The sequence below is a fragment of the Ictalurus furcatus genome, chromosome 4, assembly GCF_023375685.1.
Source record: "Ictalurus furcatus strain D&B chromosome 4, Billie_1.0, whole genome shotgun sequence".
Classification (NCBI taxonomy): Eukaryota; Metazoa; Chordata; class Actinopteri; order Siluriformes; family Ictaluridae; genus Ictalurus; species Ictalurus furcatus.
In genome coordinates, this window is record NC_071258.1 from 27,709,152 (window position 1) to 27,733,283 (window position 24,132).

The 24,132-nt window shown below is 36.7% G+C and overlaps 1 protein-coding gene across 1 annotated transcript in view; it reads left to right on the forward strand.

The window, feature by feature from the left end:
- The first annotated feature begins 8,522 nt into the window (after positions 1 to 8,522).
- The window catches only part of sema3e (sema domain, immunoglobulin domain (Ig), short basic domain, secreted, (semaphorin) 3E), a 52,961-nt gene continuing 37,351 nt past the window's right edge, over positions 8,523 to 24,132 (forward strand). The window contains exon 1 of the mRNA XM_053623500.1: positions 8,523 to 9,408. Coding sequence (XP_053479475.1) covers positions 9,303 to 9,408 — 106 coding nt within the window. The 5' untranslated portion in view covers positions 8,523 to 9,302. The remainder of the gene's footprint in view (positions 9,409 to 24,132) is intronic.

Sequence of the window (24,132 nt, forward strand, 5' to 3'; positions counted from 1 at the left end):
TGATTATTTAATTCTTTAGAACAACAGGGTATTAAGGGTAGATATCATGCACATAGAGATGAGACAAAGAACAGGATACATGCTTTCACAACAACAAAAAAAGACAAAAGACAGCTTATGGCTCCCGGAAGTATCACATTTAGTCTAACAGTCTGCACGTGGAAGAACATATAAAATCATGTTGAAATGTTAGGACTTAAATGTTAAATGCACAAACATGGGGACTTAAATGTTAAAAGCAGGAACAAATTACATGATCCTTGAGGCTCCCATTAAATAATTGCCGTTCAGTAGGAAATAATGACCTTTTGATTTTGTCTGTGGCGTTTTATCACTGTAATTACGCTATTGCTGCTGAGTAAAATGTTAAAAGGTGAATGACAGTTCACTAGAACGCTCATAACACACTGCTTTTAGTGTTGATTCTTTCAAAGAAAATACCAGGCTGCTCATATTGATGATTTTCACACTTTCGCATATTCATCAACAGCGCTCATTATCCCAGGCATGAAATTATTTAATTGCAGGTAACAAAACAGACCACATCCACATGACAGACATTCAGAATAACCCCTCCATCCTGTGGCAGCATGTGGTGTCATTCAGGTTATCAGCTAACACTGTAAAAGATAGCATGTGTTTTAAATATAGGAAGGTGGAACCAAAATATGATTGATATCAGGTGTTTTAGATTTGATGTTTCTCAGATACTTAGCACATGTGGCTTGAGGTATGTAATAGATGTGAACTTAAAGTCATCATTAGACCTATACATGCCATATACTGTATATCATGACTGCTCACAATAAGCTCTGAGTTACTGTTGTTATGGAAAAGATGCTTAGAAGAAGAAAAGAAGTACTTTCAGAAAAACATGTTGACGTACTATGTGTCAGGTGTGGCTGGTGTAAATGGCAATACTAAGCTCCCCTGTGTTTCAAAGATAAAAAAGACCTTACTGTAAAGTCTTGGTTTGTTTTTTAAAATCCACGTCAGATTATTCACTGTTAACAAATGCCTTAAGGCGGATTGTTCTGGATTTGTTTTGCACCACCATTGGTAGTAACAAAAATACACTGAATGGTAAGAAAAAGTAAGGGCCAGGTTTATTTCTTTCTAACCCAGATTGGAGATTTATGCAGTTTACCAGTGACAGTCATGTTTGGCATTTGGTGGAACCATGACATGAACTCAGTAGGACATGCTGAATCACAAACCACGAATGCAGAATCCTACCTGTCCTTACATGTGCAATAGTTTGTACCACATCATTCTTATTATGCTAGTGATGAAACCTTGTGAATAATACGTTTCTCAACATTAATACTTTCTTTGTGGATTATAGCTCTAATCTCATATTACAACCAGCCATCTTTTTTTGAAGGCATTTAAAGACCTTTCACTGTTCTCTAAACCTATGCCTAAATAAAAGATTTTCTAAAGATCTCTCATCTATCTCTGCTATCATATACCACTTATCATTCTTCGGGTCACTGTGGCCAAGAACTACAGAAATCTCAGTTACAGTAAGTCAATGTTTATGCATAGCACTGTGATGGTTATCTAAGCAGTGATATGGACCACTTAGTACAAATTCTAACAACAGCATCTCATTGATTAAAAAGTGTTGAGGTTTAGATCTTGGATGCTCAAGGATTTGACACCCGATCAACAGCGTGTGAATCGGCTCTGCAAAAGGGCCTGCAGTGGCTAACAAGCTCTTCATTCAAATCGTCTAGACATACGAGAGCTGCCTCAGTCAGATGGGATTTAGGTGAAACTATTGCTTTTGCTAATCTCCCTCCCTCTACTGCAGTCCTACTGAGCAAGGCTTTGTTTCTCCATTGGGTGGAAAGTTGCACTTCATTCTGAGTGAAGTGTAGAGTGGAGGAAGTGCACAGGAGGCCCTTAAATCGCTCGGCCTGGTCAAACTTGGCATGAAAATAGATGATCCTGCACATCTACTCCCCCCCAAGTGTTCTCCTCATGAGCCTGGTTTAACCCCAGTCAAATTGCCCAGCTGTGGGTGGCATGTTTTAAAACATTTGACATCCCATTAAATTAGGGAGTTGTTCAGCATGTGTGGTTTGGGTATTACACAGTAAAATCAGTGCTGATAATTAACTTCACCAATGTGTAAATGAACTGCTACAGGAAACATGAGTCTTACATTTGATCATCATGTTCAGTTAGTTGATTTTACTGTAGATGTCTGATTATTGATGACCATGTTCATTACTGGACAGTTCATTGCCCCCCTCAGGTGTAAACACAGCCACCTCATATGCTGGACCTTAACAAGCCAAACAAACACCTAACATCTGTACAACTCAATAAACACTGCCTGTGTGGGTATGTGCACGCTATGAACAGGTCCATATGACAGACAGCTGAGTAAACTGGAGGTGTGCACCGTACTGAGCAGGCAGAAAGCCGAGAAGCAGTCCATCAAAGAATGAACAGTGCTTTTGTTGAGAGTGAAGGGATGTAGACATCACAGCAGACCCCCCATCGCTTCAGCCATCTCCACTCCCCAAGACCTCATCATGAATTGTGTGTTTCTCTCAGACAGCTTCCTCCTACTATACTGTGGTCTAGGTCTCTCAGCCTACCAAGGATGTTTTCATAGTATTAACATGAAAGAAAATATTTTCTCTGCTACACAGGAGCATGAAAGGGCCAGCGCCAGACACAGCAAATTTAAACAAATCAGAAATATTAACACTGAATCGAACAAAAAAAATATTTTGCAATTAGGCATATGCATGCTAGCAGTGGTTGTTTTTTATGGATGAAACATGAGACTGTCTGTCCTGAAATAGCTTAGAGGAATCTGAGGGACATAAAGAAAAAGAGAGTCTGAGATGATTGATAGGTGATGAAAGGTTGAAAGTTGACAGAGCAGAGACCTGGAGTTGGTGTTATACTGGTGCACATTACAACTCAAGTTCAGATGGAGTAAAAAAAATAAAAAATACACCTCATGAACAAATTGTCAGATATTGTAGGTACCCCAAGGTTAATTTAAAATAAATGTATCATCAGATGTTCTATATGTACTGGACAAGTACTTGAAATCTGGTCACAGTCAGTAAATCCCTGATAGACAAATCCCACCCACACTGATTGACTGGCAAGAGATGGGCAAACTTTGAAAAAGTTTGCATCTTTTTAATATAATTGTTTACTTTGGTATGGAATTAAATTTGTGCCAAAAGTATTGAACGTAACCTTATATATATACAATGAGAAAGAAGAAAAACACTCTGAAACTGAAAATAGTGAACAGTGGCAAACATGTAAAATGGTCTTTAAATAAGCTGCATTCTTTGTCAAAAATGTTCTATACTTTGTTTTCAGTAATCTTGGTTTATGAATGCACTGCCAGATTTTTCATTTATGCTTTCAAAGTTTTTGTTTACGCTTCACAAGTTTACATTCACCATTCTGGCACCAACCTCTCATGTGGGCGGGACTTAACAGTGATTTACTCTCTTGGCTAGTGAGATTTGGATCGACAGCTCCCTGAAGTAGAGACTTCAGGGGTGCAAATTTTGGAGAGTGTTCTGGATGTGGTTCTCTGTATAATTATAGGATTTCTATTTTGTAGTGGAAATTAGTCAGGATATTAATTCATAATTAATATTTGACGTTTGGATAGTCTCATACAACCATTTTTTTTTTTTTTTTAGATGAGCTCTCAGGAGCGGTAAAAAGTATTCCATACTTTAAAAGTCCTCAGATTATGTCTCTGAGAAAAGGTACTTCTGAAAAGTGCTTTTTTTTGCAAACCACTGATAGTTGCAAATAAATAAATAAATACATAAATAAATAAATACAATAAATTAAACTAACAAAAAATCAATAAACTACATGAAAATAAAAAAATCATTTGTTTCAGTTTAGGATTTTGTAAAGGTCCCATCTGCCAGTACTTGAGAGTTAGTACAAAGTTATAACATGCAAAATGTCAACTTTATCAGTGAAGCCATTTTCTACATAACAGTTATTTAAATGTTATAATACATTTACATTAAGTGTAATGTTTTAATATGTTTTACATTCATATTCAAAACAATATAGTGTAATTTAATCACATTTATATGGAATGCAAAATACGTACAGTATGCAGGACTATGTGCATGAAGTTCTATGAAAATTGGACATTGCATTCACAAGATATTGCTTATTCTACAAATACTACCACAAATTGGTAATTGGTAAGCAAAAAGAAAATAGTCTGGCCCAACTTTTTATCAGAAAAAAATGTGATCATTCAAGAGTAGTCAGAAGTAGCTCTTGTATTTTTAGGCATACTGAATAATATACATAAAAAGAGCTTTAATGGTCCTTTGGGGTTTTTTTGTTCAACCAAAGCAAATTACAAGCAACATAAGCGAAATACAATACTGCACTACAGCGCCACCATCAGGCAAATGTAAGCTACTTATTTGAATGAGTAGCAGACCCATACTGTACATTTCTGCCAAGACTTATTGTCTTTGCTGTGCATTATATTTTATTGTTGCATTAGGAGAAAAGGAGATAGGAATCCTAACAAAAACAGGCTCCTAGTCTGAAGTGACTGGACCCCTAATCTTAAGGAATGAATAGCATGCTGGCATTCCCATTCCCATTCTTATGTTATGTATGTTCTTAATCAGGACACTGAAACAGATGCATAGAATTACAGATTTCACTGAACTCCGCTTCAAAGCGTAAAATTTATTCTTGAAATTACACACAAATCAAACTGAATGTCTCATGTGACTAAAACACATACTTTGACCATTCTGCACCTTCTAGACATTATGGAGGCTGGATCAATGGTGATGTCTGACTGGTATAAACCAAAACAGAATTGTGCTTATGTTTTCCTTAGCCCTGGCACACCTTTTCATCTCATCTCTGTCTCACTGGCTGTGTGTCGATCTTCCAGCTGTAGATTGTAGGGTGCCTGTGTGTATTATCACTGTTATTAGGGGAGAGGGGTAATGAAGGGTTAGGGCAGCAGACATCCTGCAGATGGGGATTAGGTTGCATTTGGCCTATTCAAGTACTCTGAATACAGACATAACAGCAGTCAAGCAGTGTGGTTTGTAAAGATTTATAATACATGTATGTATGTGCTGGGGAGAATTGCCTGACTTCATTCATAAATTATGCTGATCCTGTTCAAATTTAAGCCAAATGTATCTAACATCAGATTCAGGCCTCAGAAAAGAAATAAAAAAATCAATTGGTTTGCCCCGAGAAGAACCAACAGTTTACAGTTTACATTATTCCGTTGTGATCTGAACATAGTGTTGCTAAACAAAAGGAAATACTGTTTAACTGAATTGGTTTTACATATGGTGTGTTCAAGTCTAACATAATAAAATAGAAGCATTACAAAGCTGTTAGACCAGGCAAATTAAACTTTCTATTCTGGAGCAGTTAATAATTCTGTTTTTCAGTTGCAAAACACCCTTTGTTTCAAGCTTTCATTTTCATTTTTGAAACTGGTTTTGGAGACCTGATTAGATTCAGTTAATGTCTTACAGCTACATATTAATGAGTAACAACAACTTTATTTTTAGCTGTTATACCACAGCACTATTAAACTCACAATTTGATTGATCAGAAGGTATTGACATTTCTGTAAGAGCAGCACTAACAACAGCACCAGTTATTTTAATGTACTTGTTCTAAAGTGTTTTCATTTATATAGTAAGAACTTACACAGGGAATTGTATGTTGGAATTACCATGTTAAACAAACATGTGTTTGTTTAAACATAAGTTCTGTGAGGAGATGTTTATTTAGGATTTTTGAAAAGAGTAACAGTCAAGCTGTAATTTTAAGTGTTTTTGACACAGGATACTGGTTTCTTGACAACATGACAAGCTGCATTTTTTTGTATTCTTTTCAAAAGAAAAAAGAGACAGTTGAGAGAATGACTGTTTTTAGCTGCTATAACATGATAGTAACAGGAATTGACTTGGTTCACCAACATTCCGCAACATTCAATTCTATTATAAACATATAATAAAGTGCAATGTGTTGTAGTGGTTGAGAGTAATACAACTCTTTGGGATGTTCTGTTATTGTAAAATAATCAACTCTGGTTTCACTTCACACCACTGTTTTTGATCATTTTCCTTTAACTGCTGACCCTGTCATGTTTTATTCCATACATTATCATAGCCAACTTAGTTAGATTATGGCCAGAATTACATGCCATACAGTATGTAGGAATCATTTTTTCATCAAAAGTGAAATTTATGAAGATTTCTAAATCAGACTTGTCCCTTCATATTGCCTTTACTTAGTGAAAAAGAGAGAGGCAGTTGTATGTGGGTTACACAAAGTGGTGGATTACAGGTGTAGAAAATGAGTGATAGCTTTGCTAGCCCAAGGAGGACAGATGCAGGGGTCTGGATCCTTTTGTCCTTCAGTCTATTATAAACATCCTTTGGACTGATGGGATCTTTTACCTACAGAAGCAGGTTACAGAGGCGATTGGTTATGCTTCTCTGAATGTTTATACATGGATTGAGAGCATGCCTGGAGTTTACAGAGTCTTACCAAAGATGTAAAGCCAGTAGTGCATTCATGAACAGCAGTGGAGAGACACATTAGTGCATTGAGTAAATATACTACATGATTAAGCCCTTTAAAATCTTTAAAGGCCTATTTTTTTTACATTTTTAATCTCAAAGCATATTATTAAACAATTATTATGAATTATCCTGTTACTAACATTATTCAGTTACTGGAAAAAATTAGTAACTGGAAAAATATGTAGACACTAGTTTGAGGAATGTAATTCTGGACCAGTCGGAGGACCCTGGAACGCAATTTTGAGAATATCTAAATGGGACGAGACATGACATCAGTTCCATAAGCACAGAAGGTCTGTCAGTTTGCTAACTGAATTACCATGAGATCATATCAAACCTCAATAACAATCCAATGTCATCAGTTCAATAGCTCAGAAATAAGATATAATAGCTCAGTGCTGTTCTGTCACCGTAGCTTTCTGAGGTGACTGTTCTCCCATATGAAAACTGTATCAAATGACACTTCAATGACACTTAAAGGTGGCAGACTGAATTATTTCTCTGTGCTACATCTGTGGCCACATGCCGGTGGGTTGTGTTCTGTGTGTGTTTGACGAGCTGCTCCCTAAATGCTACTAATGCCTCGGGCACAGACTCTGCCTTTCAGAGAGGAATCCCCAAAAAGACAGAGAACAAAGATGTGAGAGGACTAGGCAGGACAAGAGCAAAAGGAGAAGAGAAGAAGATAATTATATTGTACCAACTGAAATATCTTGAATTTATCTTGAAGTTATATAAAACAATTATTAAATTATTAAGCTTACTAATCTGACTACTTATTAAGCCTACTCCAAACATTTAGTTATAGAAAATACATGAAATCATTGTCCAATAGAAGACAATTCCCTGATTTGAAAAAAGTCAAAGAAATAGGCTTAACAATCTTATACTTGTTTTATCATAATCTCATAAAGATAAAAAGAAAAGAAGAGAATTATACTGTACCCAACTAAAAATATCTTGAATATAGCCAAAGATAAATAATATTACTTATGAGATAACAATAAAACACTTCTAAGCCTATTTTAAGACATTTTAGGAATTTCAAGGTTGAAATTAGTCTTTTTCAACTACAAAATAATTGATTAGTCTAAAAAAAAAAAAGCACGTAAAAGCTATCGGTTAATGTTACTCTTGAAATTAGTATTTTATTTAATAATCTCTCAAAGATAAACAGATCCAATGAACTGTATTAAATATATTCTCACTTGAATTTTTTTTGTTGTTTTTGTTTCCTTTTGTAAGCTTCACAGCTCCATGATCCAAGGTTGGATTCTGCCCTCACGTTACTGTGTGGTTTCACACTCTGTCTATGTGTGTGTGTGTGTGTGTGTATGTGTGTGTGTGTGTGTGTGTACACCTGGTGCCCTGCAATGGACTGGCATCAAATCCAGGCTATCCTTGTGTCCAGCATTCCTGGAATAGAAGTGTATGCACTGTAATCCTGACCAGGAAGAACCAGTTGCCAAAGACCAAATGAAAATAAATGCAATTTACAGAAGAGAAGAGAAGAGAAAAGAAGAAAAGCAAAGTGAAGAGAAGAGAAGTGAAGTGAAAAGAGAGTCAGTCTAATGAATATGGCATTGAGCAGCATAACAACAAGCAAAGTACCAGATGGAAGAGATGACTCTTTATGTGACCTCAATCCACCAGGGAACAGAAACTCTACAGTGCTGAAAGTTTGTTTGGCCCCTGAGCTGCAACACATTACTTTTAATTGTTAGTGTCTTGATGGGGCATCAAGCAAAAGAGCAATTTTTACAGTTCCAGAGTGGAATTCAGGTTCAGACTCGGGCTATGCCATTAAAGATGCTTTTTTATTGACAGAAGAAGATGATAGGGTTCCTCTCTCCGTACTGTTAAGCCAAATACCAACAAATTGGGTGGCCATGTTTGACTGTCTAGAAGTGGATACATGGATGGAAAAAGTGAAAAAGTATTAGCACTGTATAACAGAAAGACAGAAAGTATGGCAAAGAAAATAACACATATGAGGAACAGGTGACAGATGAAGTATTGAAGTATGGGTGAGGAGGGAAAAGCAGCTTAGAGAAAATGACTGAATAGAGCAACAGAGGGAGGAAGGAAAGAGAGAGGGGTGGGGGTTGGCTGGAGTCCATGTTAGCAGCAGGGGAGTGGAGCAGTCAGTAGGGGAGGATCACCGAGTGGCACGTGGAGAGGCAGTATTTCATCGAGCTGGAAGAGATACAGAGCTGCGGAGGAGGAGAGAGAAAAGAGAGAAGGTGGAGGCAAAAGACAAGCCTCCTTCTCCTTAGTAAAACAAGTGAGCAGTGCACCTCGAGCACGCCAAAATCAGCACAACCCTTGACTGACACACACTCGTGCGTGCACACCCACACCCAACACGTTTAAGGTTGTGGAATGCGCCTGCTGTGGCTGAGACTGACAGGGCAAGCAGCCAGCATTGAGTCACAGCACTGCGCTTTCTTCTATTCTAACGCCGGCTGCACCCTGGAAACACACACAGAAAGCTTTGCACATTCACAACACCTCTGAATGCTACGGACATAACACAGATACCTCCACACCCAAGGATTAATGAGTGATGCACCAGTGACTGCATGCAAACTGGAACCGGGGCTATCATCTCTGAGCTGGATGATGGATGCTACTTTGCCTGGATGGTAGAAACTGAGGGACATTTCAACAGGATTGTGTATACAGTGTGTGAGTGTCAGGATGGCGGTACGGTTCTGGACCCTTGTACTTTGTGTGGCACTGTGGAAAGAGTCTTCTGCACATGGAGCGAAGAACAACTATCCGAGATTACGGCTGTCCCATAAAGGTAAGGAGGCAACAGGTGTATACGTGTGTGTGTGTGTGTGTGTGTGTGTTTATATATATATATATATATATATGGACATAAAATTATATTATTACATGATAAACATTAACTAGCATGAACTATAACTGCTTATTTGGATTAGGGCATCATCCCATGTGAGTGTGTCTCTGGTTGAGGGGTCTATGAGGTCTATGATGCGAGTGAGTGGGTTTTAATGCATGGCTTCCGCTTTTCTTAATGCAGGCTGAACAGATTAACAGGGTGCATAATTAACAAGGCTTTTCTAACATCCTGTCAGTCCACATTTCTCAGATAGTCCCTCAATAGACTCATTAAATCTAGAGTAACCTACACCTCACAAAAGAATGAGCTACATTAATTTGCTTGTATTTTTCTCATTTGTAAGTTGCTTTGGACAAAAGCGTCTGCTAAGTGAATAAATGTAAATGTAAATGTAATTAAAAGGTTACAAACTATAGATATTATCACTTCAGACAATAATAGTTTGTGGCCTTCCAGATCTCTTGTATGTCATTGCTTATGTAGTGTTTGTACTTTGTTGCATTGCCTTATACTTTGTTATTTTCAGGAATCTAATATAGGCCAGTATATGGTGCTGTATTGTATGACATATTTTGGCATGACATTGATATGAGACTGATACATGGCCACTGATTTGAAATTGACCCTTATAAAAGTTGCCCTTATAAAAATTGATTTACTGGTTTACTGGTTAATTTTAAATTCTATAGTATGATTGGCCATGGCTATGTTAATATTCACAGGATCATTTTCGACCATGCAATTTGTCTGACTTTTATAGTGCTTTTTATTACATGCCCTAAGTGTTCAATAAACAGCAGCTTTAAACTTATTTTAACCAAGAATTAACATGTGAAAGTCAATGAATAAAAGTATAATGTAAGTCAAATAATACTGCATATGCTCTATGTACATGAATGTTGAAATATATGCCCAATTATATCAGATTTCTGAAGTGCTATACAATAACCCAGTTCCATCATATTAACGTGACAATAAAGAATCATGAATATAAAATCTTGAATCTTAAATAATAAGCAAGAAGCAAAGAAAAAAAACAATATAAATTGCAATACATGTGAATTTTCTCTTCAAATCGGGTATCATCATATTACATGACATTAATATTACTCCTAATTTCCATATCATAAATCTTAATCCAGTGTTCATTTTAAAATGATGCTACATTCCTTCCTGAATATTTCTCATTCAAATCTGAATCGTTTATACATAGCCTCTTTGACTCCCTTAAAAAGTCAAGTCCTGTCCTTTATTGTTGATTTGCTCTATGACATGGTGGTCGAGTTCCTACAATGTGGCTTTCCTTAAACTCTAGAACTTCAGTCATGGAGCATTGGCCACTCGCTTTGTTATGCTGGTGTCTATCTTGGTGTTTATAGTATAAGATGAGGGCACTCTTTGTAGATAGCTTCATAGCCTACCATTAGGGAATCCTCTATGTGTGTGTAACTCCCACACTTTGATCGCTTAGCTGTGGAAAAAAATGTTGTATAAAAATCCACACTGCAAAAATGATCATGGCTGAGACAATGTGTGGACTGTAGATACTTGGTAAATCTTTTTTTTTTCTTTCCATAAATCATTTGTGCACTGAAGATTGGAAGCCTTTCTGAGGTCTGGTCTGCTCTTTTACAATATGGTGGATGATAACATGATGAAACACTAGAATTAAATAACTATGAGTCACAGCTAGATGATTGACATTTTCAAAAGAAAGCTTTTTTTCCCACCTACTCCAAAGATACTACTCTCTTTATATCTCTTACCTCCATTTGACTCCCTTTTATCAGCATTCGACACCAACACTCTCTTTCTCTCTATGCAAAACAGTCTATCTTTACTGTTTACTTCACACTCCATTTCTCACCCGTTCCATTGCTCTGCTCTCTGCATGCCTGAACTGATAAATCGTGCTTCGCCAAAGCAAGGAAGTGTGTTCAGCGAGCATCCTATCATTACAGCATGAAAAACATTTGGCTTTTAAAGAGGTTGTCAATCTGTTGCCAGTGCGAGTTGCCAAATTTCTTCGGCATGCACTGAAGGATTCACAGACCTTGGAGGCAGATCCAGGAGGGAGCCGTGCAGTTAGATTTCATGGGTTATACCCTTGAGATATTAATATGTCTTAAATTATAGTCTGATTGAAAACTGGGAGGTAATTTCAATCAGCTTTGCTGTAATCTGTCAGCAGCTGCAGAGTGCAAATTTAAGTGTTTGTTGTAAGAGACCTGACAGGAACCTGTGGCAGCATGCCTTAGGGCCTAATTTAGATTAATTAGATGTTCTTACAGTGTCTCTATTTATTTAGTGCTGATTTTCTGTTTTACAACTTCCTCCAAGTCTGATCGTTGATTGCAGTTCCATTTGCCATCTGATTGCTGTTTTTATGTTAAATGTAACTGGATATCACCTTTCAGGGTACAGGTTGCTATATTAAATTTTCACAGATATTGTTTCTGTCAATTCCCATTAAAGAAAAAGAACATAGGCACAATTGCTGCAATTGCAATTAGTAAAGGCTCCTAGTTAAGCCTTATAGGGTGTTGTCGTGAGATGCAAAATTACATGTTAAGGATAGGTTGAGCAATTTGGTTTCCTCAGAATAATCTTGGAGGTAATCTCATTTTGAGTTCTTTGGAAAACTTCTAAAATGGGTTTGGGTTATGAGCTCGTAATAACTTTGGATTGGGCGAGGCTCTCAATAATCAAATGTCTTAATACAAGGAATTCATTGCTGAATCACCCTGATTAGATCAAAGCATGAACATATGGCAGGCTGGCTACAACTCTGTGGAATCCATTAAGGGAACATATCAAAAACAGAAAAAACCATAACCTTATTTACAATATCAAAATTGCCAATCCGCAAGAATTCACATAATAATGTGAATGGCTACCTCAGGTTAAGGGATGGGTTAGTGTTTATAGGTTTTTCTACACCATTATTTGTATGAAACTGAACAAAATCTCTCTTACTTGTTCCATTTTGTAAAATGTTGCACTAATTAGTGTAGTGTGAGACCAAAAACAGGCACAATCCTGCACAGTGTGTTAATCAACAACTTAATTTCTCGTATCTATGATTAGAAAAGTTTTAAGTGTTTGGGTGAACTTGTCTGGGTGGATCACCACATTAGAAACTCAGTTGTAAACAATTTCAGTTTAAATTAGTATAAACATAACTCTGAGGTTGGATATAACTACAGGAGTTGAGCAGCCGCTGTATTGTTTTGGGTTAACACATGGTTTCTTCAAAGATTAGAAAGTTCCGCCTAAAGACAAACCATCCAATTTTGAGGCATGGAAATCATTTGGCCCAAATCCTTCAAAGCATGTCAATGCTACATTCCTGGACTGACAGTCAGCTTGCATCTATACTCTGGTATTTTTTAGAGTATCATATCATGAGGTTGGATTCCTTTCAGACTACTGATTTCATTTCAACCATGCTGTCTTCCACCACACTAATGGGGGGATTGGTGTGTGGTTAATTCTCCAAGAGCTGTACATTTATCCCAAAGCAAAATTAGTTTAAATATTTTCCAAACATTATTTCAAAACACTTCCACCTGGTCGTGCAGAGTGGGATTCTGTTTTAAGTGATGTCACACTGTTATGACAGAGTTAGAGTTTCTTGCATTACCTTGTGTAAATAAATCTCTCTGGGTGTACCATGGCGTCATTGAAGATTTACTTTTCACAAAATTTAAACACTCAGCTGCCAAAAGTTCTCCAGAGCTTTCAGTGTGTGTTTAAGCTACTTAAGAGGAACCAGTTTCTTAACATGTATCTATAATAGTTAAAATAGAGTTGACCTTCTGTGACAGTAAAAATGTTATTGAAAGTCAATTTTTTTAAATGTCATTTTTATAGTTGTGCATATAAAAGTCAGCATTTGATTTGAATAAGAAAAAAAGGATGGTTTAAAAGTTACTGCCATTTAAATAAATCCTCAGCTTTCTAATAACTGACTTATCAGCATTAATGGTGTGCTAAACTGAAAGATTGCCAGTGATTACCATAGGTCAGTGTTTTACCACCTGCTGCTAACGTACTAACACACAGCAAAATCCCCAGTGTTGAATTAACACCTATAGTGTTTAATTTACTCTTTCGGTGTCCATTTGTATCCAAATGGACATGAATAAACACTGGAGCTGTTAATTCATCACTGTAGATTTTACTGTACACCCTTGGTGTTATTTTACAGAACTTTTGGCAGTGGTGCAGATGGTAGCTCATAGCACTAAGGTCTGTGCTTTGTTTTAAACCTGATAGCTTTAAACTGATAGTATAACAACCGAAATGTCAGCTCAGGTTGCATGTAGGTTGAAGCCATAATTGCTAGCGCACCACCCCTGTCTGCGGTGTAATTTTAAACCAACCTTTAAGTCAAATAAAAGCCTATCTATGTTCCTGATGACTTTAAATGATTTTGCTCAGTCATTTACTTACAAAAGCAGCAGATCTGGGAATCTTAGTTCATCAAAGACTGTGTGTTTTTAACTATGGTATATGTGGGGAAAGACAACACCATAATCTACTGTATATCCATAGCTGTTTAGTAATCCAAATATCCATAAATGTATACTGATTTAAACCCAAACTGAGCAGGGCCTAAACTGGATAAAGTCTTGTTTATTTTTTGGCTATGACAGTTACTCAACCTCAATCAATCGAGTTCATAACTAGTCTACAATAAGAAACATGTGTAGAACTGTTTTTAATCTCATTCACACAGCTATTTTTGTTTGTACTTTCACAGAATATTTTCTAACTAATTTAGATGGTTCAATTTCACAAAATATAAACAAATTTTAAATCACTACATACCCCAAAGAGCAATTACTAAGGATGCTATAAATGCATTGTGTTTACAATACTGATTTGAGTATTTCAGGAACTACTGATCTCCTGGGGTTTTCATGCACAACAGTCTCTAGATAATGTCTAAAGAATGGTAAAAAAAAATAAATAGATAATTCAGTGAGCAACAGTTTTGTGAGTGGAAATACCTTGTTGATTAGAGAGGTCAGAGGAAATTGGCCAGACTCATTTGAACAGACAGGAGGACTAATGAAACTCAAATAGCAACTCTTTACAAATGTGTTGAGCAGAAATGCGTATCAGAATGCACAACATGTTGAATGGTAATTGGGATGGGGTGCAACAACATATAGTAAGACCACACTGGGTTCCACTCCTCTCAGCCAAGAAAATGAATCTGTGAATACAGTGGGCAGAGGCTAACCAAAATGGAGAATAAAAAATTGGAAAAATGCTCTTTTTACAATGTTCAAACTATACAGAATTTTAGATTATAAAATATTTCATATGCTGTTTTATCTATGAAAGTTGGCTGTAATTCTGGTGTAATCAATAAAACAGTTTGACATTTGGGAATCCTAATTTTCTGTCCTGGTAATTAAATGAAAGGAGGAAGAACTTCTCATCTCTGCTGTGCCAATAAATCTATGTTGCTTCCTGCCACTGCTGCAGGTAATTAATTAAAGTATTTAGAATAGTGATGAGTTCATTCCTGCTGTAACTCTGACCTAGTACACTGGCAATGGCACAAGGACACATCCAGCATATCTCTCTGTTTCTGTCTGTGCTATCACACCACCCCCTCTTCTTTTCATGGCATTTTTCCTGAGAGCTAAAAGAGGTCTATTTACCCAATAAACCCATCACTTCCTTTCAAACATCGGAGCTAAGCGGTCGTCATGGAGACAACTTCATGGAAAGAAAAAAGGAGTGAGAGATATAAAGGGAAAGGGAGATAGAGATTAAGAGTTTGCTATAAACATCACAGGCTGTGGCATCAGTGCAACATAGTGTGTGAATCCATACATATGGATTTAAGGATGAATTTCTGCCTGAAACAAAAGTGTGTCCTGAATTAAATGTCTAAAAAACAATGCAAGATTAGATCAGTCTTTAGTGTGGCTCTTCATTTACAAACTCAACCAAGACCTCACAATGAATTCAGTGAACTCTCAGTCATGTGCATGAAGGTCATTCCATCACTTCTTCACTTTCCTCTTCTCATTAGATCTCAGATCTTCTCCTCAAGTTCACCCAAGGCTTCACAGTCATTCAGTTTCCCACCGTCTTGTCAGCCCACACATTATCTCACTCTTGTTCATGTGGCATTCATTTTGGGACGCGACATCTCATTCAAACACTTCACAAAAGGTTGTAATGAAAACTGAGTAATCGTCTTTGACACTGATGAGAGTTCCATCTGCCTGTTCTCCCACAGTGAAGTCGAGTGATAGGGAATATTCAGGCTGTTTTTTCTCCTTTTTTTCAGAAGAGACATTATTCAGGCAGTTTTTTCTCCTTTTTTCAGAAGAGACGGTCATTCACACCACTTGAATGCACAATTTTCCTCCATGTTCCTCTCCAAGTCTCCTGCTGTCTCACTAGCTGTGGTGGAAAGACTAGAAAGCACACTCACTTGAGTAACAGTACTGCTACTTTAGTAATAATTCACTTGAGCAAAAATAAAGGTAGTGATCAAGAAAGTTACTCAAGTCATCTGGTGAAAAACTAATTGTGTAATTACTTTTTATTACAAATTACATTTTTACATGTCTATAATTTGACACAACTAATCCAAAAAAGTTCTATGTTTGAGGAATGCATTTTTAAACAATTATATTAACTAACCAAGTGAGCTATGCCAACAGGGAAACTCTTAACACTGTCGCCATTTCAGTAGCTTACTAGGTTCATTAACTAGCTAGCTAGATTGTTCATGTAAATTCATACTTGTTTCTAGCTACATAGTTAGCTATCTAGAAAAGATGCCCTTTACACATTATTCTAGATGTTACCTATAGATTATAGCAGCACTTAATATATTTAACACAACATGCAATCGCTGCTGAACATCAAAGTGACATCTTAAGTTGAAATACAGAGCTTTCATACTGTAAAACATCACACAAACCTCTGGTTAGCTAGTCTAGCTCTCTCTGCTAGGTTGAATGTTAAGATGTGAAATTCTGAGATTTTCACTGACATAATTTTCAGATCATTATTATGCTGTTTCCTTTTAATCATTTAAAATTGAAGATACCTGTTAAATTGGGCCTGGGATGCTCTTCACTGTCTCAAACTTTGTTGCTGCTGACTAAGCTTTTGGTGCCTGAAGTATAGACTTCTGTTGGATACTTCTTTATTTTGATAGGGTCTTGAAATTGAACCATTTAAAATTGGCACATTTACTGTCTATTAAATTGGCTGACAATCTTCCAGGGTTAAATGCATTATAATTTTTGTAATCTGTAACAGTGATCAAAAATAAATGAAGCAAAGATTAATATATAATAAGTATTGATTTAATTATACTCTAAAGTACCTTTACAATGACCCATGCACTTAAAAACTGTAATGAGAGTACATGTAGTTTGCTACTTCCCACCCCTGCTCACTATTCTTAGTGATTCTTAGTGTTTTAGTGGCATTTCCCCTGGGATGGTGCTTAAGTAAAGATCTTTATGACTGTGGATGGATTGCAACGTAGCATCAATCACTATGTTACTTTCACTGAAGGGCAATTCACTTTACAACACTCAAAGATTTACAATACGCTTTTAGTATTCTGAAATCAATAACTAATTTAGATTTAAAGCTTTTCTTTGTTATCCCATGTACAATCTTCCCTCCTTTTCCACTCGGTCACATTCCTACGACTTTCTGGTCACAGTTATTGATTGTTTTAAATTTCAATTTGATATTTTATGAGTTTAATTCTCTTTTCTCATCTTTCAATACCTTAACTGCACATGTTGAAAGTACTCTTTCTTTCTTTCTTTCTTTCTTTCTTTCCATTTGAAGTGTGATTGGAGTAGACTTTGGTGCTTCCAAGACCCATTTCCTTTAAGCTTCCCGAGAGCTTAGAGGGACCATTTCTAACCCAGGTGGAGAAAATAATAGGGAATTAAAAAAAGGGGGGGGGAAATTCCAGCAGTAAATCTTCAAAGCATTCCATTGTACACTTGTATAAGCAGTGCGTATGATTTTTTTCATTCAATCATATAATCATGGGTTTTAATGTATGTGAGAGGCATCTTTGAGATCTTTGAAGTATGTCAAACGTGCCAGGTCTTAAAGAGAATTTGAAACATTTTTTTTTTAATGTGAGTAAAATTCAGTTCAACCCGAGACACTGTGCAGACATAGTGAAACATTTTTGTGGTTTGAACTAATAATTTTAAGGTGTAATATTAAGGAAATTTTTATTTCCTTGTTTCCCCTGTACGATTCCATGACTACATCTTGTCTTTTTATAGCTACACTTAATAAAATAAACTGTTACCTACTTGGCACATGGTGGTTAGCACGTTCGCCTCACAGCACCAGGGTTGGGGGTTCGATACTCGCCGCTGCCCTGTGTGTGCGGAGTTTGCATGTTCTCCCCTTGCTGCGAGAGTTTCCTCCGGGTCCTCCGGTTTCCTCCCATAGTCCAAAGACATGCATGGTAGGCTGACTGGCATGTCCAAAGTGTCCGTAGTGTATGAATGGGTGGGTGAATGTGTATGTGAGTGTACCCTGCGATGGATTGGCACCCCGACCAGGGTTTACCCTGCCATGCTCCCTGGGATAGGCTCCAGGTTCCCTGAAACCCAGTAGGATAAGCGGTATAGAAAATGGATGGATGGATGCTACATACTTTTAATTAACCTTTAAAATATTTAATAAAGTTCCGCTTGTCACATTCAAGAGAAGCTCACATTGATTTATGTTTTATTGTTACTCAAGTCTATTTGTTAACTGTAATCATTTGGATTAAGGTGTGAACAAAATGTGGAAACTGAATGTATATGATATTCAAACAAACTTTGCATTTTAGTTACATTTGGAAAAAAAGTTATTTAGGACCTGTTCTCCTCCAGTTTGTCTTACATGAATTCCTCAGCATGCAACCCATCTGACTTCTAAGACTAAGCATTTGATTGATGCATGCCTCTTGTTTCCAAAGAAGGAGCACAGGCAGTGTGTGTTTGTGCATCTGTCAGTCACTTCAGTTAGCTCTGTATCAGAGCAGCAGGGAATCAAGGTTTATCTTGTAGCAATTGGGAAACAGCAGCTGAGTGTTATTTTTACTTCTGATGGTGTGTGAAGGTAGAATATCTGTCTGGATGTCCATCGTCATTAGCATGACGAATGAATAGGTCAGAATAGGTGAACGGGGTGAAAGATCGAAATGTTCACTTCCTAAATAAACTGAATTCCGAAATTCTGTCACAAGATGATGGAAAGAGGATGCAGTCAGTTGTAGAATATTTAATGAATGCAAATTATTATTCATGCAAACCAGTATTGATATTAGATGGGAGGGCTTAAACCCAGGGGCATTAGCTGGACTGTTACTCATGCGGGGTTGAGCCCAGATTCTTCTCCGTCAAAGAACTTTTAAAAACCTACTTCTAAATAGACTATTTCCATGCAATTTATGTTTTCTTGCATGAGAGGGCTAATTGCTTAAAAATGTGAACTCTGGGTGTTATCACTGTTTGCAGGACTACCAGACCGATCAAATATACAACTTCTATCTAACACGAGACTAGGCTAGTTTGGTGTCACTAGCCATTGGGAGGCACAACTAAGCTATCACTGTATGGGTTTACCTGCTACAGTGCCATGCAATGTAAGATAGCTGCTAGTTATGCTCTGCTACTCATACAGTATAGACATTTACACACATTGTTTTCCTGCTCAGCATGAGAGGATGTTAGTGTTTCAATTTCAACCCCTTTATTGGTAATATATATATATATATATATATATATATATATATATATATATATATATATATATATATAGTATCTCACAAAAGTGAGTACACCCCTCACATTTTTGTAAATATTTGATTATATCTTTTCATGTGACAACACTGAAGAAATGACACTTTGCTACAATGTAAAGTAGTGAGTGTACAGCTTGTATAACAGTGTAAATTTGCTGTCCCCTCAAAATAACTCAACACACAGCCATTAATGTCTAAACCTCTGGCAACAAAAGTGAGTACAACCCTAAGTGAAAATGTCCAAATTGGGCCCAAAGTGTCAATATTTTGTGCGGCCACCATTATTTTCCAGCACTGCCTTAACCCTCTTGGGCATGGAGTTCACCAGAGCTTCACAGGTTGCCACTGGAGTTCTCTTCCACTCCTCCATGATGACATCACGGAGCTGGTGAATGTTAGAGACCTTGTGCTCCTCCAACTTCCGTTTGAGGATGCCCCATAGATGCTCAAGAGGGTTTAGGTCTGGAGACATGCTTGGCCAGTCCATCACCTTCACCCTCAGCTTCTTTAGCAAGGCAGTGGTGGTCTTGGAGGTGTGTTTGGGGTCATTATCATGCTGGAAAAATGCATACTGATCATGCTCTGCTTCAGTATGTCACAGTACATGTTGGAATTCAAGTGTTGTCACATGAAAAGTTATAATCAAATATTTACAAAAATGTGAGGGGTGTACTCACTTTTGTGAGATATTGCATATAGTATTTGGCAGAATTGAGAGCTGTCAGACATGTCACATTTATCATGTCACACATGCACACTTAAAGACCCCATGAAGTGCCTTGAAACATGCAGTATTATTCTATGTGTTGATGTAATTTCCACTGAAGCAGGAAGACAAGGCAGGGCATGTCTGAAAATCTGATGAGAAGCTGAAGTGCAGAATGATGTCATCAAAATTGTTGATCCGTATTGGTGGTAAATGCAAAGATTGTCATTGTTTTGGAGCACGCTAGTTTATAGATAACCTTAAGTGTCTAAAATGTCCATTTTGATTTCATGGGGACTTTAAAGACAGATAGAAAGCATTAAAGAATTTTAGTGTTTCAAGTATGTAGTGGTCTACTGGCTTAATGACATGTTATTTTTTTTATCAAACATTATCAAACATTGTAAACAGAAAACTTGCAGCCCTTTCATTAAAAAAAACACCAACAAAAAAACACTACAGTCTGTCGTGTAATTCATAATTTGATTGGACAGTAGTTTATATACCTTTAAGAGAAACTAAAAATCATGATAATGCACTTTGTTCGTATTCACTGCTGATGACGTGTTACTGATTAGGATTACAGATTGTTACTAGTAGCCCATCTCCACCAGCCAACCCTGATGAAAAATAATAATTCCTAAAATTTATTTCAATCAACTTACAGCAAATACAGTATAGACCCAAACAGTATTAAGTTCAAGTTAATTGACTCTTGAACTGCACATCTGACATCATATACATTTATCTCTCTATTCCATCTCCATGTCATCTTCTCTACTCGGATCTCTCCTCATAACAGTGTGATATCAGCATGTGGAGTCTCTCCTCTCTCTCTCTCTCTAACTGTGTCACAACAGCCTTTAAAGAGACCATCAGTGCTTTAATCTCACTCTCTATCAGGCGGGTCTACTATACAAAGACAAAACACCTCACGGTGCAATGCTGGATCTGAGCACTGTTCCATGATGGTAGTGAAAGCAGATTATGCCAGGTATTGGCAGATGATTCATGCTAGGTGGTTTCTTCTAGAGAAAGTGAGATTAAATCTGGTTTGGAGTTAGAACGTAGTTTTTGGTTAATGTTCAGTTTAGGGTTTTTTTAGCATGCTCATTTATAAGACCAGTGTATGTCTCAGGTATAATACGGAGTGAAAAAAGTTACCCCATTTAAGACAATAATTTAAGAATAGTAAGTTCTGCTGTTAGGAGCATCTATAATCCAACACCTGACACGCATGAACAATCCTACATGGTAAACACTTAATCTTGCCTTTATCTGAGTAAAACTCAGCATACGATGTGATTGATCCTTCCTCCACCACCCCCAGCATAGAGTATATACACATTACAAATGTGCCACTATAGCACATCACTGTTGAATTCTTAAATCTCACTGGTCAGTAGGTGTTGATTAATTTTCTATAACAGCATTGCTGACAGTAGTCCTGGCTTTTAAGACAAATCACAGGTTTATATATAAATGTATATTAATAAGCTCACTCTAATACATTATTTTTTCTATAGTAACAATTCATTCACAGGGACCAGTATGGCAGACTCTCCACATAATCTAAAACTAATAATAAACACATTAAAAACCATGTTACTAACCAAGAAATAAAATGTGTAATTATATCTTAATATAATTATATAGTTAATATGGTGAAGTTTTCTGTGAAGAGATGTTTATTGAAGATTTATGGAAGGAGTCTCCAGTGTCAGCACTTTGTAACAGTCAGTAAGTTTTCCACTGTGGGAATGTCTTCCAGTTTCTTGGTAACTTGATAAACTATGTTGTTGTTTTTTGTTGTTAGTTTGTTTCTTATTAACATTATTAACAAAAAATGTGAGGCTGGTGGGGAAACAAATGTTTATAGCTGCTATAACAAAAGTGATAACAGGAGCTTACTTGTCTCTTTGATGTTTCACAATATTAAACATAACTATAAATTGTTAAAAATATGATGTCTCATTTATTGATAAATTACAAAAAATAAATTAATAAATTTTGAGAGCAACACCACATCATGTCATTTCAGATCAAATTTATTTATTTATTTTATTTGAATAGAAGCCTAAAGCATTGTTAAATTTTGGCATTGTCATTCTCATAAAAACTTCAGTTAAAGGTATTTGTTAATGAATGAAGCTCTCAGAAGATATTTGGTTAAAAGTCCATAAGAACATATTCAGTAAGACTTTCCCTTATTATTATTATTATTATTATTATTATTATTATTATTTGTAAAATGTAACAATTTGCAGTTTTTAATTAATGTTATATGGTAACATATTCCACCTTGTAAAAATTTAACCATTTATTCACATTGTTTATTAAAAGACATAAACTGCTCTTAGAATTGTCCCTTTTCTCAGTCCAGGAAATTCTGTAATAAAGTCTGTAGTAATCTTACATAAGCTACAGATGCGATGGACTGAGATTTGACTGTAAAAACACTAAAACACTGACTAAGGTTCTAAGGTTACTTATTTTAAACAAATCTGAGAAGCATCCTTGAGTATACCCCTAAAATTCTGTTCACCAAATAATAATTACTTAGTGAGTGTTTGATAAACATAGTGGGCAGAAATGTAATGTTTGTGACAATATTGTAAACTTTGACCAAAATTCATGTTTTTTTGTTTTTTTTTTTGTTTTTTAATACTGAAATATAAACACACACACACATGTTTGCAATTCTAGCATTGTGGGGCAATTCCACTGACTTGTGTGTTACTGTAGCTAAATAATTGTCTTGTTCTCATGTAGAAGTAATTGCTGAGAGGAAGAGAGGCTTGGCTGGTTAATTTCCTCTGGATGGGGAGTCATGACAGACCTAATTTGGCACAGACAGAAAGTACAAATAACACCAGTTACTGGGAACAATACCAGCCAAACACAAGGCAGTGAAGGGTCTGCTGGTGTTCTGGAGTGCCCCAGAGGTATCATCTCTACAGGGCCATCTGGACTACAGAGCAGAGAGATCCTTCTGCTATTTGGCCCACAGGAAATAAACTCCTCTGGGTTTCTGATCAGAGCAAAGAGCCTTCACCTACCAAACCCTGCAGAGACATCGACTCAGAGACTTGTTTATCATGCTGTTCCTTTTAATTACAGGGAAAATATTTCAGGTGTGTGTCTGTGCACCAAATGTTTGTTGAGTGTCCTTCTCTTTCCCGGAGTGAATGCATAAACATTAATGAGGTAAAGCCAGAGGTCAACACTGAAAATTCAGGTCACACAGTTTGTCAACAACAAAACCAATATCAGCTCACAGTAACCAGGGTTCAGTGTATGTGTGTGTGTGTTTTAATCATATGCAGGGTGATTATCTGTTAGGATACATGATTATACTACTGGTTAAGCAATATTTATTATTAAATAAGGAAGAATACATGAGGAGATGTGCTGTTATAAAAAAATAATCAATGCTGGGGTGATGTAACGGAGGGCTCTTACCACTCCAGATTTGATTATCTTTGCTATAACAGCACAGCTATAACAGGTGTTTTATTCCTCTTATACCACATCGACATAAATTCTTTTTAAATTAAAGAATGAAATCATACAATTTATCCGTGCTTAGTTAGACAGTCATCCTTTCACCAGCCTCTCTATTTTCTCTATCTTGAAGTTAATAACACAAGACTTCCAATAGTAACAGCTTTAACTCTGACAAAGAGTTGAGAGTCCTTCCATAAATGTTAAATAAATCTATTCTTTCAGAAAAATTCAGCATATCAACAATTACACATTTTTCTTTGTTAGCATGTTTTGAGCCATCTAATTTTAGGCTTAGATTATGTGGAGAGTCTGCCATAGTAGTCCTTGAGAATTAACTGTAATTATAGTGTATTAGGACAAGTGCAACTAGAACTACTGTTAGAGCTGTTGTTGAAATGTGATCCATCCATCCATCCATTTTCCTTACCACTTATCCTACACAGGGTCACAGGGGAGCCTGGAGCCTAACCCAGGGAATTTGGGGCACTAGGTGGGGAACACCCTGGACAGGCTGTCAAACCATTGCAGGGCACAATCACACACACAATGACACACACATTCACACATTATGAACAATTTGGAAATGCCAATCAGTCTACAACGCATGTCTTTGGATTGGGGGAGGAAA